The sequence below is a fragment of the Pholis gunnellus genome (genome assembly GCF_910591455.1).
Source record: "Pholis gunnellus genome assembly, chromosome: 11".
NCBI classification, from domain to species: domain Eukaryota; kingdom Metazoa; phylum Chordata; class Actinopteri; order Perciformes; family Pholidae; genus Pholis; species Pholis gunnellus.
Genome location: NC_136538.1, coordinates 17,420,022 through 17,437,565, shown reverse-complemented (window position 1 = coordinate 17,437,565; position 17,544 = coordinate 17,420,022). Strand labels below are relative to the sequence as shown.

The 17,544-nt window shown below is 41.4% G+C and overlaps 1 protein-coding gene across 1 annotated transcript in view; it reads left to right on the top strand.

Moving 5' to 3' along the window:
• The window catches only part of ryr2b (ryanodine receptor 2b (cardiac)), a gene marked incomplete at both ends in the record, with an annotated part of 55,251 nt that overhangs the window by 31,179 nt on the left and 6,528 nt on the right, over nucleotides 1–17,544 (top strand). The window contains 38 exons of the mRNA XM_079168352.1: nucleotides 101–224; nucleotides 418–533; nucleotides 873–949; nucleotides 1,774–1,886; nucleotides 2,094–2,143; nucleotides 2,344–2,404; nucleotides 2,782–3,029; nucleotides 3,548–3,629; nucleotides 4,025–4,155; nucleotides 4,301–4,621; nucleotides 4,726–4,963; nucleotides 5,333–5,420; nucleotides 5,533–5,619; nucleotides 5,785–5,946; nucleotides 6,120–6,182; nucleotides 6,793–6,921; nucleotides 7,740–7,852; nucleotides 8,161–8,257; nucleotides 8,605–8,735; nucleotides 9,209–9,260; nucleotides 9,499–9,552; nucleotides 9,753–9,852; nucleotides 10,175–10,254; nucleotides 10,482–10,558; nucleotides 10,673–10,746; nucleotides 11,083–11,163; nucleotides 11,424–11,512; nucleotides 11,737–11,865; nucleotides 11,988–12,092; nucleotides 12,334–12,415; nucleotides 12,514–13,802; nucleotides 13,959–14,026; nucleotides 14,327–14,456; nucleotides 14,536–14,622; nucleotides 15,089–15,304; nucleotides 15,565–15,695; nucleotides 15,891–15,933; nucleotides 17,018–17,154. Coding sequence (XP_079024478.1) covers nucleotides 101–224; nucleotides 418–533; nucleotides 873–949; nucleotides 1,774–1,886; nucleotides 2,094–2,143; nucleotides 2,344–2,404; nucleotides 2,782–3,029; nucleotides 3,548–3,629; nucleotides 4,025–4,155; nucleotides 4,301–4,621; nucleotides 4,726–4,963; nucleotides 5,333–5,420; nucleotides 5,533–5,619; nucleotides 5,785–5,946; nucleotides 6,120–6,182; nucleotides 6,793–6,921; nucleotides 7,740–7,852; nucleotides 8,161–8,257; nucleotides 8,605–8,735; nucleotides 9,209–9,260; nucleotides 9,499–9,552; nucleotides 9,753–9,852; nucleotides 10,175–10,254; nucleotides 10,482–10,558; nucleotides 10,673–10,746; nucleotides 11,083–11,163; nucleotides 11,424–11,512; nucleotides 11,737–11,865; nucleotides 11,988–12,092; nucleotides 12,334–12,415; nucleotides 12,514–13,802; nucleotides 13,959–14,026; nucleotides 14,327–14,456; nucleotides 14,536–14,622; nucleotides 15,089–15,304; nucleotides 15,565–15,695; nucleotides 15,891–15,933; nucleotides 17,018–17,154 — 5,455 coding nt within the window. The remainder of the gene's footprint in view (nucleotides 1–100; nucleotides 225–417; nucleotides 534–872; nucleotides 950–1,773; nucleotides 1,887–2,093; nucleotides 2,144–2,343; nucleotides 2,405–2,781; nucleotides 3,030–3,547; nucleotides 3,630–4,024; nucleotides 4,156–4,300; nucleotides 4,622–4,725; nucleotides 4,964–5,332; nucleotides 5,421–5,532; nucleotides 5,620–5,784; nucleotides 5,947–6,119; nucleotides 6,183–6,792; nucleotides 6,922–7,739; nucleotides 7,853–8,160; nucleotides 8,258–8,604; nucleotides 8,736–9,208; nucleotides 9,261–9,498; nucleotides 9,553–9,752; nucleotides 9,853–10,174; nucleotides 10,255–10,481; nucleotides 10,559–10,672; nucleotides 10,747–11,082; nucleotides 11,164–11,423; nucleotides 11,513–11,736; nucleotides 11,866–11,987; nucleotides 12,093–12,333; nucleotides 12,416–12,513; nucleotides 13,803–13,958; nucleotides 14,027–14,326; nucleotides 14,457–14,535; nucleotides 14,623–15,088; nucleotides 15,305–15,564; nucleotides 15,696–15,890; nucleotides 15,934–17,017; nucleotides 17,155–17,544) is intronic.

Here is a 17,544-nt window from a genome sequence, read left to right as displayed (position 1 = left end):
ATGCTGTGACCATATATTTCTTCACATCCTCTCCTCTTCTCGTAAGAAGCACAGAACAGTTAACAAAATTGCGACACATTTGACCCATTTCCACTCGCAGGAGGGGGCGGCCATTCGATGCTTGCACCCTATGATACCCTGACTGCCAAGGAGAAGACCAAATTCAGAGAGAGAGCAAAGGATGTCCTCAAGTTCCTTACGCTCAATGGCTACACAGTGTGGAGGTGAGCGCAGAATGAGCTTGTGATTGCAAAAGGGCATTGTGATACAGCATGTATGAGGTGGGTGGCAAGTGAGCTGTTCCATTTTCATTTTACAGTGCCGTGCGGGCAATTCTGGAAATTCAAAATACAAAGTCCAGATTTGACAGCGATTTTAAGGGTTCATTTCTCCTGTTTGATTTCACTTCCTCTACAGGGATAGGAAGACAGTGGAGATGGACTTTCCAGCCATGGCCACCTGCTTTGGCTACACTCTCCTTCAGCGGCTGCTGTCTCACACCGAGGACGCCCAAGAGCAGATGTTGGAGCTGGGTAAGATGACCGTGTTCATGAATGTTGAGGCCAAAAACAAAAGTCAAGGAAATGAAATGCATAAAAGATTGCACATCCCAAAGGTATGAGTACTTTATGTAGCTGACTCTACATTTTGAATATTTCACCGGGGCTTGAATCTCCACGTTGTATCAATAACAGCCAGCAGTCTCTTCAGCAAGTCTGCCTCAGGGTAGTTTTGATTTGAACCATCAGACCAGGCCCCTTGGTATGTGAACTGGAGACCTTTTATTATCTATATCGCTCTGTTTTTATCTGACGTATCATTGTAGTTTAAGTCTTTGATTTTCTTTTTCATTGTGCTTTTTTTTTTTCCAGAGGTGATGCAAGCCAGAGGACAGATGTCTCAAGGAGAGAAGGCTCCACACCAGCAAGCAATTCATTTTTTCTCCAAGGTTTGCCTACCGATCAAATGCATATCTCAACGATCTTCTGTCCGATATGGAATCTCTAACATTGACTCAGCCCCCTTCCAATTGAATTTTTCCAACGCCATCTTCTACCCTCCCCTTCGCCCTTTTTCTTTTTCCATTTACGTCATCTAATTAGTTTTGTTAGATGGTTACCACGGGCAACCCCTCTAAGTAAAACCCTTTGTGGCCGTGTAATTTATTTAACCATTTTAGAAATCCATGTGGGCGTGTCGATTGCCATCAGGACGCTGATTAAAGCTTCCCACACAGTTCTGCCTCTAAGGAGACAGCGAATGAACAGGGTTTATTTTTCATTGATGGGCACCACTGAGTCAGACCCAGTCAGCCAATACCGTCAACAGTCATGCCTCAGATCTCTACTTCCCACAGCCATGCAGTCTGTCTCACTGTGAGTTGGTAATGCTTCATAAGAAAAGCTATTGAAGTGAAAAATATTTTAACTCCCACGGGTCGTTGTTGGGTCCGTCATTACAAACGCATGTTAAACAGGCAGTCACTGCTCAGACCACTGACTTTTGAAATTCTAGTCGTGGTCACGAGACATTCAGATCGGCTGAATTAAGAGAAAGTGGGAAAAAATGTACTTCCAGAGATCTATTTGATGTAATGGTGCGGTCGTAAAAAAATGTTTTTCTCAGCGTGTGGGATGTAGCTTCAATGAGGCATTGGGACAAGCAGACACAAGATTTTTTTTTTTTTTTCATACACAACCTTGAAGCTACAGTAGTCGGAGGAAATTTAAGGGGAATGTGGTTAATGAATCTGTCTATTACTCCATTTAACAGGTTATTCTTCCTCTCTTGGAACAATTTGTGAAGAGCCACTGTCTGTATTTCCTGTCCACTTGTCTCTGCTCGAGAAGCTATGCGTCAAAAAAGGAAAAGGAGATGATTGCAAGGTATTTATCACCCCCGACTAAACACATGTGCTGATTACACTGAGAGTATTTTCGTTTTATGCTCTTGCACATTGTATTGTACTGGAACAATTCCTCAGACTTGTTTTTTTATTAACAGAAGAAGCCTCATTCTTCTGATTGTGTGTTCTGTCATTTTCCCACTCCCCTCTCCTCATTACTGCGCTTGTCTTTTCTTCTCACCTCCAGCCTCTTTTGTAAGCTTGCAGCTCTGGTAAGGCACAGGATTTCACTCTTTGGTAAGGATGGAGTGGAAATAAAGCTCATTCAGACATCAATTGTTCTCTTTTTAGTTGATTCCTTGGTTTGCTCATTCAGATGTTATTGTGTGAGATTCCAATTCATTGTGTGTGTATGTATGCATGTTCTGTATTTTACTTTTTCTCTGTGTGTGTGCTGAAATTCTGGATTTGGTGTGTGTGTGTGTATGTTTTTCCAGGAAACGAGGTCTCATCAGTTGCAAGCTGCCTCCATGTTTTGTCTCGGGCTCTGGATGCCAGGTAGCTAGATGGCACTACTGTCTCACTCTGCCTGAATCGATCTCCCTGCTCTGCCTGCGGTCACATCAGTGTCACATCAGTATCACACCTGCATGTCTGAGGATGAGATGACTGGTGTAATTGAGCCACTGATACGCTGATGCTATCTAATTGTTGTTGATATCACTTTTACTCCTTGAGGACGATGCCTCTGAAGCATGATGCCAGAAGTAGAATCTAGGCTGAGCAAAGATTGATGTCATTTTGACTGGTCTGGTGGGATAGATTAGCAGCAGATTTAGTCCATGTAACAATTTACTACAGAAAATAAATGATTATTTTAATTACACATATGTCGCAGGAATATTAACTGCCATTTTCTCATCTTTTGGCCTCAGGGCATTGATTAACTCGGCCCCAGAGTCTATCCAAGCATCTCTGCATTCATTCTTTGAGGCAGCCGCCACTGATCTGGAGACGACTGTGGAAAACCTGTCTGTGACCCTGGTCTGTTTACCTCAGAGTAGGAATCAACCGGCTAGAGGAGTAGCCAAGGTTCTCAGCTTCACGACCTCCGTTCTCCTTCCCACCCTCACATCCCTCTTTCAGCATCTTGGCAACCAAAACTATGGCGTGGACCTCCTGGGTAAGGGGCGTCCTTGATGTAGACCACCATTCAGGAACAGTGTCTCACATTATTGTATGATGCATTTTACATCCTGAAGAGCACACTAAAATACACAATTACAAATGTAATGTGTTCACATAGCTTCCTGTATCAGTAGGTCATATACAAGCACCACCACATGTGTTTACAGTAGTCTCATTCATTTCCCTCTGTATGCTATGAAGCTGGATGAACAGCTGGTTTCCACATCCCTGAAATCACTCTCAGGGATTCCCTCTCAAAGTCCTACCTTCTCCGTCTTTGAAACCAGCTCTCATTAGGTGTCTCAGGGATGGCCACGGAGCAGCAGGAGCATATTGTCTCCTCCACTAATATCCTGACCTTCCAGGAATCATTCATTACTTGAATCAGCAGCCATCCAGCTATTCTGTCTCTCTGTGATTGTAAGCTATCAGCTTTCCTACTCAGTGCCCTTTGCGGTGCCTGAAAGAAACCTAACAAGGATTTCGGCTTAATCCATCACCTTTTCTTTGCAGTGGGGAGTATCCAGCTCTCCTGTTACAGGATCCTCAACAGCCTCTTCTCTCTTGGCACCAGTAGCAGCATCTATATGGAGGGGTACTTCCTATATTGCTGTGATTTCAGAGTTTGTGCTCATGACCATACTGTCTTATTTGAATCATGTTTTCTCTCTATTTTATTTCTAATGTTTTTTTTTCACATAAGCTTTTGGTTAAAATGTGTTTACTTCTTACTTAGTGTATACTGTATATAGAATACGTGATCATAGAAATCACTGAAGTTATGAAATTCTGTATTCAATAATGTGTTATTGTTGGGCCTTTCAAGTATGTATTAAGGCTATTGATAAGTGTATTAAGGCCAAGGTAAGAGAGGTAAAGAAAGCAGCTGGCAAGTTAACTTAAATTAGTAATCCTAACGCATAGAGTTTGATAAGATTTGGACGTTGGTCAGCTCCATGTCCTACGTCCTAACACAGCATTCCAATACAGGCAGAGGACAGCAGCAGGTGCTTGTCTGGCAGCCTTGGCTGGGACTTTCCCTGTGTGCTTCCTGGAGCCATCCTTAAACCAAGACAATCCCTACTCCATCTACAACACCATGAGTGCTTCTCAGAGAGACGGTAATAAACGAACACACTGCATACACACTGATATTTATCTGTGTCGTCTGTATAATCTTGGGTCCTCTTGAATAGCTCTGACCCCCCCACATCTTAACCCCCTCCCGGTTTTCGCAGCCTTATTTTCCATATCTGTTTTTGTTAGACATGGGGCTGCCAGATCAGGTGGAGGACATGTGTCCCCTGCTGCCCTCTCTGGAACAGGCTGTCGGGGAAGTGGAGGAGTTGGCAGGCGCTGGTGCCGGAGCTCGCCAGGCCCACTACATCCGGGTCACGGAGGTCACTTTGCCTATGCTGTGCAGCTACGTGTCCCGTTGGTGGCACTGGGGCCCTGAGGGCGAGCCAGAAAGCCCAATCTGCACCGCTGTCACACCTCAACATGCTAGTGACCTTCTTGGCCACATTCTCCGTATTATCCACAACCATGTGGGAGCTAGCCAGGGAGACTGGATGAAACAGCTGGCAGGTATTGTGATCACATGCAGTTCTGTGATTGTTGTGTGAATTTCTTTATTCCACCATCAGTTGTGCCCTTCATTCTTTTCCACTATTAATAGTCATATCTTTCAGTTTTTTCTCAGCCAATTACATGTAAAGCCGGCACTGAGCTGTTAAAGAGCCACTTCCTGCCGCTGATGGAGAAGTTGAGGAAGAGGGCCAAATGTGTGCTACTAGAGGAGGAGCAGATGAAAGCAGAAGGGTGTGATACCTCCGAAGCAGAGTTGGAGATACAGGAGAAGTTCACTGTACTGGTGCGAGACCTCTACGCCTTCTATCCCCTGCTCATCCCATTTGTGGATTCTAATCGGTAAGGCATGCTGCCAAGGAGCTAAGATGTGGGCACTCAATGTTATTTTCTGAGGCCAAAAGCTTGTGGAGTAAGTACAAGTTTTTATAGATTCGGTGGAAAGTGAAACCTATTTCACTATATTTTATGATGACATTACCCCTCCAGTAATCATCATCTGGCCTTGTGAACACCAAATGTTCCATTTAGGTTTGTGGAACAACTATTGGTGGTAAATAAGAAAAAAACAAATAATCATGCATTGAAGATACGATGGAAGTTCTCGGAAGGATTGAGTGGTTATTTAAGTTAGTGTCAGGAATATGTTAAGCTTTACAGGAATAAACTCTGCGATAAAACTGTGCTGTGTTTTGGTCTGTCCTGTCTCAGAGCCAGCTGGCTGAAAGATTTGAACCCTGACGCTGAGCAGCTGTTCAGCATGGTGGCAGAGGTCTTTACATTCTGGGCCAAATCTCATGTGAGGATGACATATAGTGTTTTTTTTAATGTATTCCTCTCATTTCAGTGCAGTTAAGTGAATATTGTATCCCATAAACATTTGTTTTCTTCACTCTTGTTTGCTTTAACAGAATTTCAAGTGGGAGGAACAGAACTTTGTGGTACAAAATGAAATCAACAACTTGGCTTTCTTGGTCAACAACGACAAAATGTCCAAGGTCAGCCATTTTCACTAATTGGCCTGAGGACATTATGCTTACACTGATGTGCAAGTGCAGTGTATATATGGACACTACTAGTGGTTGTATGGTAATCGCATACAAGTTGTCAACTGTCGTTGAAGTCTCAAAGTTAATCTATTTCCATGTCTTTTTAATGCTCAGTTCGACCATGAGCAGAGGAGGATGAAGAGGAAGGGGGATCGTTATTCCACACACACCTCTCTCATTGTGGCCTCCATGAAGAGACTGCTCCCTGTGGGACTCCGGGTTTGTTTTCCGAGCGACCACAGCCTGATCATGTTGGCGAAGAGCGGCTTTACTCAGGTCAGTTGGAAATGTGCCATCATTAATGTAGTGCTCATGATGACAAAAAAGCCCTGACATATTGAGTGCATTTATATGGTAATCTGCAGTGTAGTACGATCGTACTGAAGGTGAGTGTCTGAAAATCTCCTTGGTATATACATTTAATGTTGGCCATTCTTTGCTTTTCACAGAAGAACACTCAAGATGAGATTCGAGAGCACATTTTTAATCGTCTTACAAATCTTCAGAATCAGGTAAAGGCTGTCACTCGCTGTTCATTTCTTTGTGTTTGCACAAGAATCCTAGACAACATCCATAAAGAACAAAAACATTTATTTATTCATTCATTGATTGAAGGTGTATGACTTCTCTACATTCTGCTGACACTCTGCATATTCATTGCCATGCCTGAGCGCATTTGACTTTTAATTTGTGGAAGGCATCAAGTGTGTGGTAAATTAAATTGAAGAATGCTCTCGTACTCGGCTAAATCATAATCTGTTTTTTTTTTTCAATGTGACACACTCGCAATATTGTTCAGAATATGCATGTGATATTTGTTTATTCATGAGGCCGTGTTAATTGTGTTTATTCATAGGTAAGTGATGAAAGCATCAATTCTGACTTGTCATTACCATAAAGAAACTTTTAAATAAACATTTGAGACCCATTTCCAATTTCATGTGTTTTGAAGGAGCTTGCTCTGAATTCTCTTTTCTCATTACTATAGTCCTATTTTCCCCTCAATGTAGGACCTCTCCAGCAGCCTTTCTCAAAGCAAATTGAATTGAATGGTTGAGATAAGAAAAAAAGAAAGAAAGAAGTCCAATGAAGTAAACGTGCCATTCTTATTTCTCTTTACAGGCGTCGGACTGTTTGAGGCAGGAAACCCTTTATGCAGAAAGCCTGAGCCAGCTAGGCGCCGTCCCTGACGCCCAAAAGACTGTAGACAGGATTCTGGATGTAGCTCAAGTCCTTCATTACCTGGACCAGGTGAGCTTTTAAAGCAATCGAAAAACATTTTCAGATTTGTATGCCTCTGGCAACAGCCGTGGCTGGATGTTTTTCAGGTTGTCTGTCCGGTTCATTCTTGTGAAAGCGATATCTCAGGAATGCCCGGAGGGAATTTCTTCAAATTTAGCACAAGCGTCCACTCGGACTTACGGTTGAGCTGATTAGAATTCCGTGGTTAATGGTAACCGAGACCTCACTTTTTCGGCCATTTCTTAAGAATTGATATGCTGATTATGACAATTTCCCCCAAATTTATCTTAAGTGGAGGCATACAACCGCGAGGCGATAGTTCTAGTTTTTTTTAATCAAATCTGCTGAAAATATGTATTACTAGTGTTACTTTACTGGTGGGAAGATATATTTGTTGGCCATAGTTTTAGTGATGGTTTTCTGTTTTGTAGGCTTTTATTTTTACAGAAGACATTGACACGTCACAGTAGGAAAAGCACCGGAGTAGATCATAAATAAACAGTCTTCTGGTCTTAGTTACAGTAGTGTTGCTGAATCGGAATTTCCAAGAGCTGTTAATACGAGTTAGGATTCACCTCCTTATCAGCTGTTGGATATTACAAGGCCTGGGGGGCTAAAGGGTTATTTACAACGTATTTTGAATATATTACATTGAAAAAAAGTAATGCCTGCAGTGCTACTGCGTGATAAATGCAAGACAAATGCATGAGGGTGAACCTCTTGAACAGCTATCACTGAAATCCCTTCTGGTCCATCGGAGGTTCATGTGCGCTACCTTACTTCATTATCTATGTGAAATCTTTGTTTATCTTCGGTGGTGGGTTCAGGTGGAGCATCCTCAGAGAAGTAAGAAACCTGCGTGGCACAAGGTCTTATCCAAACAGAGGAAACGAGCGGTGGTGGCCTGCCTGAGGATGGCTCCCCTCTACAACTTACCCAGGTACAAACACATGATGGTTACAATAGCATTAGCATATGAAAGGCCTGTGGTTAAAGGCATTGTATTTTATGTTTGTGTCTTGTGCATTATAGCTGTGGTGTAATACTCTTTACTCTCGTGGATGTTAAAACACGTCACCTTGTATAGGCATAAGAGGCTTTGATGAACGAGCAATACTTGGTCTAATCATAGCTCTTTTGTATTTTAATAGTGTCCTTCTATGCTGCCTGTTTTTCATTCTCTTATTTACATTCGTCTGCATATGCTAATCTCTTGTTGTCTCTTCACCCTTTCCTCTTCCTCCCCAGGCACAGAGCTGTCAACCTTTTCCTCCAAGGCTACAATAAATCCTGGATATCAGCTGAGGAGCACAACTTTGAGGAGACGCTCGTGGAGGATTTGGCTGTGAGTTGAAAAACAAGCCGTATTGACATTAGTAGTTTAAAACAATTCTGTAACATACAAGAGTTAAGCCTGTATGTTGAATTATGATCAGGTCAGAAACAGACATTGCCACATTTCTATCTATAACTTTTATTGTTTAATCAAATCATCATTTGTTTATTAGTCAATCCACACTATAACGATTACTGTACAATTGAATACTTAGACCAAAGCACCCATTAACGCACTAATGGACATAAACATGATCATGTTTTGTATATTTGTGTATAGTGTGTAAGTGTGTGTTTGACAGACCGCTAACCAGTGGCTGTTAACAGCTTTACTTTCTCTCTCTCTCTGGCCTGCAGAAGGGAGGAGTGATGGTGCTGTGTGGAGGTGACAGAGAGGAAAAAAAGAATGTGGACGACGGCGCCAAACCAATCGATCCCCTCGTACAACTCATTACACACTTCAGTCGAAGCGCCCTGATGGAAAGGAGGTGTGTGTGTGTGTGTGTGTGTGTGCGCGCTGGCGTGTATATTCTAAAAGATCACATACAGAAAAACACTCTTCTCTACTTTTATTACTTATCCAACCCATCACCAAGAACATCAACATTACATTTGTAGGTTCACCCTGCAGAAATGTTTGTCCCGTCGTGCTCTTTTTAGTCATGCATGATTTGGTCCATCAATCCCAATGAGGTATCGCTATGATATTCTCATGATATTCCTGCAGAGACTTGCATGCCCTCTGAGAGCACAATATTAAATTAACAGTTTCCCTCGCTCTAAAGACTTGAGGAGTGGGAGGGCTCACTGAAGAGATGTGATCAAATCAGCCAGGTTCCTGGTGTTCTGGTGTGGTCAATAACAATGTGCAATACCACTGGGTAGACTTGTGAATAACATTATCATCTGTCCATACCTTGATATACACTAATATGATATTCTCCATCTCTCCTGTTCACAGTAAGCTTGAAAATGACGGCCTCTATAAGTCCTACGCTGCCATTATGGCCAAGGTAATGGAGCATAAGAATGATCTCACTTGTGGTATCTAAATGTTGGTTAATATGTTTAAATAGTGTGCCGTGCATTGAATTGTATTGCTCTCGCGTCTTTGTGCATGTCACATGCAATATATAAGAAAATGAAGTGTTTGTGCATGTTGTACCTCTTCTATATTGATTTATTTTCTTCTTCTTTTTTAACACCTTTTATTTTTCATCACACCCCTGTGTTGTATGTTTGATCTCCCAGAGTTGCCACAGAGAAGACGATGATGATGAAGAACAGGAGGTGGAAAGCTTTGAAGTGAGAAAATGGGCTCTTACCTCTACAATAGATTTTAAACCTTACACTATTTATTTGTAATTCCCTTAACATTTTTCATCTTAATGTTTTCTTTTGCAATAATTATAATAAAAAGCAATCAATTTCATTCACATTTGAGTTCTGTTCCATGAGCAGAGTAGCAGAGATGCAGTTAGTGAACTAACCTTTCTGTGGCTCAGGAGAAGGAGATGGAGAAACAGAAGCTGCTGTACCAGCAGGCCAGGCTGCATCGCCGTGGAGCTTCTGAGATGGTCCTGCAAACCATCAGTGCCAGCAAAGGTACAGGAAGGAACATTCTAAATGAATGAATTATAGTAGTCATTCATATTACGGTTTTTCTGTTGCTTAGTTAGGAGGGGCATTCTCTTTTGGCAAGTTGTTGTCGTTACTTTAGATGAGCCCGTCGTAAGCTACAGACTTTATATTTGCTGAATACTGAACCAAAGACGAGCTCTCTCCTGGACTAGTTGAGAATGAAGTAAAGCATTTATTTGTGCTTCGCGCCTTCTCTTAAAATGTCAATTAGGATCTATAGAAGCCTATTTTTATGTGAGTTGTTACTCTGCTTCCTCTGATTGTGATCAAATTCCCATCCTATCAGGGTCCTTGGGCTCCATGATGGCCCCTACATTGAAGCTGGGTATTGCTGTTCTCAACGGAGGCAATGCCACTGTTCAACAGGTACAGCACTGCATTGGTGTCTACCCATCAAATCATACACTGTGTTTATCTTAAAGGTACCCAAAATAGGTTTGCATAATGACAGATCTCCGATATTGGCTATTTCTACTTCTCATGCAGGGACTAGATAGCTTATTATCATGATGAATTTGAAGTTCATCATATCTGCCTCAGACGAGATCCTCCTCCATTTGTCAGACCGTGTCTTTGATGCTTTTGTGTGATAGAGAATGCTGGATTACCTGAGAGAGAAACAAGACGTTGGCTTCTTTCAGAGCATGGCTGGACTCATGCGGTCATGTAGGTGAGTGACTGTAGGAAGATTTACTTGAAGAGTTCCGTCAACTGATTGATGAAGGAGTGCAAAAAGGTTTTTATAATCCTTTTGTGTGTGTTTGTGTGGTTTTCTGATATCCAGTGTTCTGGATCTGAATGCATTTGAGAGGCAGAACAAAGCGGAAGGATTAGGCATGGCCATGGACGAGAGCTCAGGTACTGCATTCATATGGAAATAAAAAATATATATGTGTGTATATCAAGCCATGTCATAGCTGTAGAGCCCGCTGTGAGATCCCTAGACTTGAACATACTCTAAAACATACTCTAAATTCACAAAATCCAATTTCTTTCTCTATATTTCTCAGTGTAGAATATTACCAGCAGTTGTCTCCCTTCACTCCACTGTGGTCCAATTCTCTGTTTTCAGACCTCTTTCTAAATTCTTCGTACGTTCTCTCATCCATTCTGTTGTACCTTTTCCGCAGTATGACTCCGTTTTGTGCCCTTCGTCCTTTTAACTCTTGCCAAACCTTTTTTTTTTTCCCCCAGGAGAGAAGGTGATGCCTGACAAAGACATAACCTGTGACCTATTCCGTTTTCTACAGCTGCTTTGTGAAGGACACAACTCAGGTTATTTGCCCGATGCTGTATCCACTTACACACTGTCGCAAAGTTCACATAGATTAAATTGTGACCACATACTGTAACACATACCATTGCAACTTCAAAATGATGGCATTAATAGTTTAGCAGTAATTCATAATTGCTGGGCAACACATTAGCTTTGCTACAGCTGATGGAAATCCTTCTTACATTGTCTGCATAGGATGAATTTTCATTGCAATGCTTTTTTCACGTTTTATTCAGCATGCTCTTCCTTCATGTGTTAGATTTCCAGAATTACTTGAGAACACAAACGGGCAACAACACCACTGTCAACATCATAATAACCACTGTGGACTATTTACTGAGAGTACAGGTAAGTCTACTGTGATGCTACGACTAACTAACCAAACTAGTATTCAGATGTTCCAGTTATTGTCCAGAAATATTGTTAGGACCACAGTGGTTTGATGATCAGTGCAAATATCAGATGATATTTTGTCTTAACCTCTTGAACCCTAGGCCTATTTTTAGCCTATGGTAAGGGAATGGTATATTTCAGCTCATTAACCACGAATATCATTCTGTGCCACACTGAAGGAGTCAATCAGTGACTTCTACTGGTACTACTCAGGGAAGGATGTGATTGATGAACACGGGCAACAAAACTTCTCCAAGGCCATCGAAGTGGCCAAACAGGTCTTCAACACACTCACTGAGTACATACAGGTCAGTCAAGTCTGTGCTATAGTGTCAGTGTGTTTAATCCATTCTGTGAGCTTCTACTGAATACATAAATATTTGTCAGAAAGTTAAAAAACGCAGCTCACATTATCAGTGTGTTCATCCAGGGCCCATGCAGTGGAAACCAACAAAGCCTAGCTCACAGTCGTCTGTGGGACGCTGTCGTGGGTTTCCTCCACGTCTTTGCCCACATGCAGATGAAGCTCTCTCAGGTATAGCATAATATTTCCCTCTAAAATGCATAACTTTGTTACACTAGATGCTCTAGGTGAAGTGTTTCTTTCCCAGGCTCCTCATTTTAGTCTGCTGGGAATGCTATTACAAAGCATTTACTGTTAATATATTGTTGCACTAAATGTAAACTGCCTCTAGTATTGTGTCTTGTAGATATGTAAGATGTGAAATGAGTTTGTGACTATTTTGAAAGATGTAAATGTATTTTCTTGTATACAGGACTCAAGGCAAATTGAGCTTCTGAAAGAATTGATGGATTTAGAAAAGGACATGGTGGTTTTCTTGCTTTCCATGTTAGAAGGTGAGATTTCCACTTTTTCTAATGTTTCTTCACAATGAATGATTATAATTTGTTTACGAATGATCACAAATTCTGAATGTTATTTCTATGCCATAAAGGTACTGTCGTTAATGGAACTATTGGAAAGCAGATGGTGGATATGTTGGTGGAATCATCAGGCAACGTGAAGATGATTCTCAGGTTTTTTGACATTTTCCTCAAACTCAAAGACCTCACCTCCTCGGAAGCCTTCAGAGAGTACGACCCGGATCATAAGGGCTGCATCACCAGGAAGGACTTCCAGAAAGCCATGGAAAACTGCAAGCGTTTCTCCCAAGCTGAGATTCACTTCCTCCTCTCCTGCATGAAGACAAACGATAGTGAAATTGTGGATTATGAGGCCTTTGTGGATCGCTTCCATGAGCCAGCCAAAGACATCGGCTTCAGCATCGCCGTTCTCCTCACCAATTTGTCCGAACACATGCCCAACGATTCCAGACTTAAGGCATTCTTGGAACTGGCAGAGTGCGTCTTGACGTACTTCCAGCCCTATCTAGGACGCATTGAGATCCTGGGCAGTGGGAAGCGCATCGAACGCGTCTACTTTGAGATCAGTGAATCCAGCCGCACACAGTGGGAGAAGCCGCAGGTCAAAGAGTCCAAGAGGCAGTTCATCTTTGATGTGGTCACTGAGGGCGGAGAGAAGGAGAAAATGGAGATGTTTGTCAATTTCTGCGAGGACACCATCTTTGAGATGCAGCTAGCAGCCCAGATATCCGGCTCTGACTCTGGAGAGAGGCATGCTGATGAAGGAGGAGAAGAAAAGGGTGCAGATGAAGACGTGGGCAACAAAGGAATGTTTTTCATGCATCACTGGTTGTTATTGCTGATATCTCTGCTGTCTGTCAAAAACCTGAAGACATTGATGAAGATGACCCTGAAGGACATCCTCATGTCAGCTGTTCTCTTCTTCAGATTCATTTTAATGGCTCAGGTCCGCTGTGTTTGTGTTGTAATTGGCAGCATCTCGTATGTGCTGTACATAGCCTTCGTTAGTGGTGGGCTCATAGAGGGAGCCAAAAGGATGAGGGTATCAGACTTGCTCGGTGGTATCCTTGAGCCGACTCTTGATGAGGTCATGGAGGTGCCGACTGGTGTGGATCGGTTGAGGAAGTACTCTGCCACTTTCTCTTCCCAGAGAGAATTGAGGGAGATGGGGCATGTGGCAGCTGTGACCTCCCCCAGGGAGATGGATGTACTGTCAGACATATTTGGCTTCAAAGTGAAGAAGGAGGGAGGTCAATATAGACTTATAACAACAGACCTCACTGCAAGTTTGACTGATCTGTTCAACACAACCTCCAAAACGATTACCTCTGCTGATATCTCTGAGAAGCATCAGGGGACGGTATGGATTCCTTTGTATCTTTGGAAATTCTTTTTTAAATCTTTGATGCTCAGTATGTTGTATTTCATGCACGTTTTGTTCAGCATACTTTTCTTAAGTTTTGTGTTGCTTTGATACTGTGCTGATTGATATCAATTTAGAATTTCTATTTTGCAGCTTAAGGCCCACTCCGCCACAGAGGAAAAAACTGAAGATGAGACAATGCCCGACTTAGAGAATGCAAAGTAAGTCTCCTGCTCCCTCATTACATTCCTAAAGAGGGATTATTCAACTTGATGAAAAATCGAAATATTAGATGCTGAGTCAATTCAGGGAAAAGATATCAATAGTATTACTTTACAATACTCTTGGTATTAGAGACAGCGATGGTGCGGCTGAAACCAATATTATCTACATTCTCGAATTAAGCACTGGTGTTTATGCCACACTTCTTCAAGAAAGACACTTGGAAGTTATTAAGAAGTGAAAGTTTGATTTCATCATATCTTTGACCCTCCCTCTGTTCGTCGTTGGAATGTTTGCAGAGAGAAGAACACTGGGAAAGAGAAAGCCGAGGCAAGATGCAAAGTCAAGAGATATAATAAGTCAGAGGAACCAGAGAGCCAACACTCTGCCTTCTGGGAGATGATAATCACTCATCACAAAAGCCTGCTGGTAATATACAAATACACTCACTCACACTTATGCATACAGATACCTACGATGAATGTTTTTTTTCCTTTCTCCCCCCCAGAATTACTTTGCAAGGAATTTTTACAATATGCGCTTACTGGCTCTGATCGTTGCCTTTGCAATCAACTTCATCCTCCTCTTCTACAAGGTGAGATAGTTCGCTTGTGAGAACATTTTTTTAATTACATTTGCAGTGGTATCCAATTTAGAAAGTAATTAAGTACATCTACTTAAGTGTTGTACTGTATTTAAGAAGTGTAGGAGTTCTATCTCATATTCAGAGAATATATATAGCAAAAAAAACCTATTTGCCACGTAGAGATCGGCTCGATTGTCGTCATGTTAAGAGCAGCTTTTTCTACTAATACTTTTGTACTTCTACCTGAGTAAAATGTTTTATTCATTCACTTCAAACTGTAATATTATATTAGTATTTTCAGCAGATACTGTGCCAGAGAGGAGTTGACCTAACTCTTGTTTTGGATGCTATAGTTTGTTGCTGTCCCAATCGTATTCCATTATATTGTGTTTTTCTCATATTTTTCCCAAAAAGTATGCTTGTGTGTGGCTTTAGTGAAGTCACTCTAAATTTCTGTCATTTACTGTCTTCCCAGGTAGCGTCCTTGCCTGCATCTCAAGAAGAAGAGGAAGGAGTCGTCACATCTGTCAACAGTGATGGACTGAACCCTTCTGGTAACGACGACAACAAGGGCAGAGATTATTTTGTGCTGGAGGAGAGCAGTGGATATATGGAACCGTCGCTCCATTTCCTGGCTGTAGCTCACACAATCATCTCCTTCTGTTGTATTATCGGGTACTACTGCCTCAAGGTAAATTGCTCCAGCATAGTATTTTTGCAGATATGTTCTGACTTTATTTCACTTCTTTGAAATGGTTTCTCTCCATCATTTAGATTTAGGCTCTATTTTAAAACCACAGAAGAATTGACAACTAAGCACATTTTGTGAACAAAGACGGGCTTTGACTCACACGGCTAATCTGAACTTCAGGGATTTGAAGTTTTGCCAACTCAACACAAGAGTGTTCATTTAAAGAGTTAAGGGATCACTGTAGTGCATTTGATTGGCAGGTACCGTTGGTGATCTTCAAACGCGAGAAGGAAGTGGCACGAAAGCTGGAGTTTGATGGGCTGTATGTGATAGAGCAGCCGCCTGAGGAGGACATCAAAGGGCAATGGGACCGACTGGTCATAATCACACCGTATGTTCATAACCACATGTTATATTAACATCAAACATGTTTAATACTTCTAAACCTTTTTAGAAACATGCTGTAGGCACCTATTAATAGACCAGCTACAAGTTTTACACAACAGAAAACTTACACAGCGATGCCTCTGCTTTAATATATTTTCTCAATAGAATATTTTGTTATGCTTTTTGTTTGTCTTTTCAGATCATTTCCAAGTAATTACTGGGATAAATTTGTGAAGAGAAAGGTAAAATCTTTTTTAACAGCAAATTACAATGCATTATATTCTAAATGTGCTTATGGATGTATGTAATTGTGTGCATATTTCACTAAGTGACACTTAATTAAGAAGCTAACTGAAATGTAATGAGCCATTTAATGGCAGGTGTAATTATTCTCCTCTCGGTTACCAAAACAGTTTTATTGTCTCCAGCGATAGGGTAACATGTTTAGCTTCCTCGTCCAGGTTGCCTCTCGTGTGATGAATATTATTCTTTGCTTCAAGAACATTTAGTTCACTTGGAGAACTTTCAACTGGATTTAAGAAAAGAAGGTAGATAATAAACTTTAGGAAAAGAAAAGCAGGGCTGTCTGATTAAACTACAATACTTTCCCTGGTTTTACTAGTTCACAGACGCATTAAAATCAGAGAGCCAGTCATAATAGTCTTAAAGCCTTCAGATGGCTGCAAAGAAGCATATTCCAACTCTATTGTCAAGTGTTTCCGTTCATCCTTTTGTTGAGTTTGGAGCGTGTAGATATTGCTTACCCATACGTTGAAGTGCTTATGTTTATAATGGTTCGCTCTTGTTCAGAGTATTTGGTGACATAAAGTCTCTTACAGCCAACGGCATCACAATGAGGAGGAACTCTGAACCTGTCGTATGATTAAATGAAATAAATATTTACTAGACACTGTTTACTGTAGAGATACATTTGAGTAGGAATGTAAAAAGTAAAATACACCTATATTAATACTAATCATTGATGTATTGTACGGTTGCACCGATTAAAAATAACGGACCAGAGTAAACACCAGTCGTTTACACAACCAGCATGCTACTGTGGGGGGCACAACCACTGTGCCCTTTAAAATCATGTATTGGCAACATAGGTATAAAACAATCCTGACTTTTTTTGTTCAGTAGCTAACATAAGCAGCACCTTTTTATGATCTTGTCAGCAAAAATATGCTGCCATCTCATTATGGCACAGACTGCGTAGACAAATTCAGCCTCTTACCTCCTACTATCTCCTGTCATTCTTTATTCAGATGAAAAGCCACCGGAGAGACTATTGTGTTGTGTAAACCTGTCTTTTTGTCCTGTCAGGTGATGGATAAGTACGGTGACTTTTACGGCTGTGAGAAGATTAGTGAGCTCCTGGGTTTGGACCAAGCTGGATTAGACTTTAGCTCTGAGAGAAAAGAGAGGAGGAGACTCGAAAGACAAGCTGCCTGGAGTGCTCTGTAAGTAAAAGAAAAGTCCTTGCCGTCTCGCAAAAGGATCCTTGAAAGGGATCCGCAGGAAACTGCAGCTACCTCGTCTTTCAATTATTTAGAATTGTGTGCAGTTTCAGTTTCACACAATTATGCTGGATTATTTAATAGGATTGCATTTGAATAGTGTTTTCTTGTTCACGTTTGTCACAAACTGATGCATGATGCATCAAAAGACAATCATTGTTTTCTTTATTTTTGTATTATATAGACATCAGTGTACATAATGAGTAGTTCTGGCCTTTGAAAGGTATCATAGTATGCAGTTGTGTAGGTAGCTGTACTCCGAGCAGCCTGCGATGAGGAGAGCTGAGTGTATGTTTGCTTATAAACCATCAATGTAATGACAGAAATGTTCAA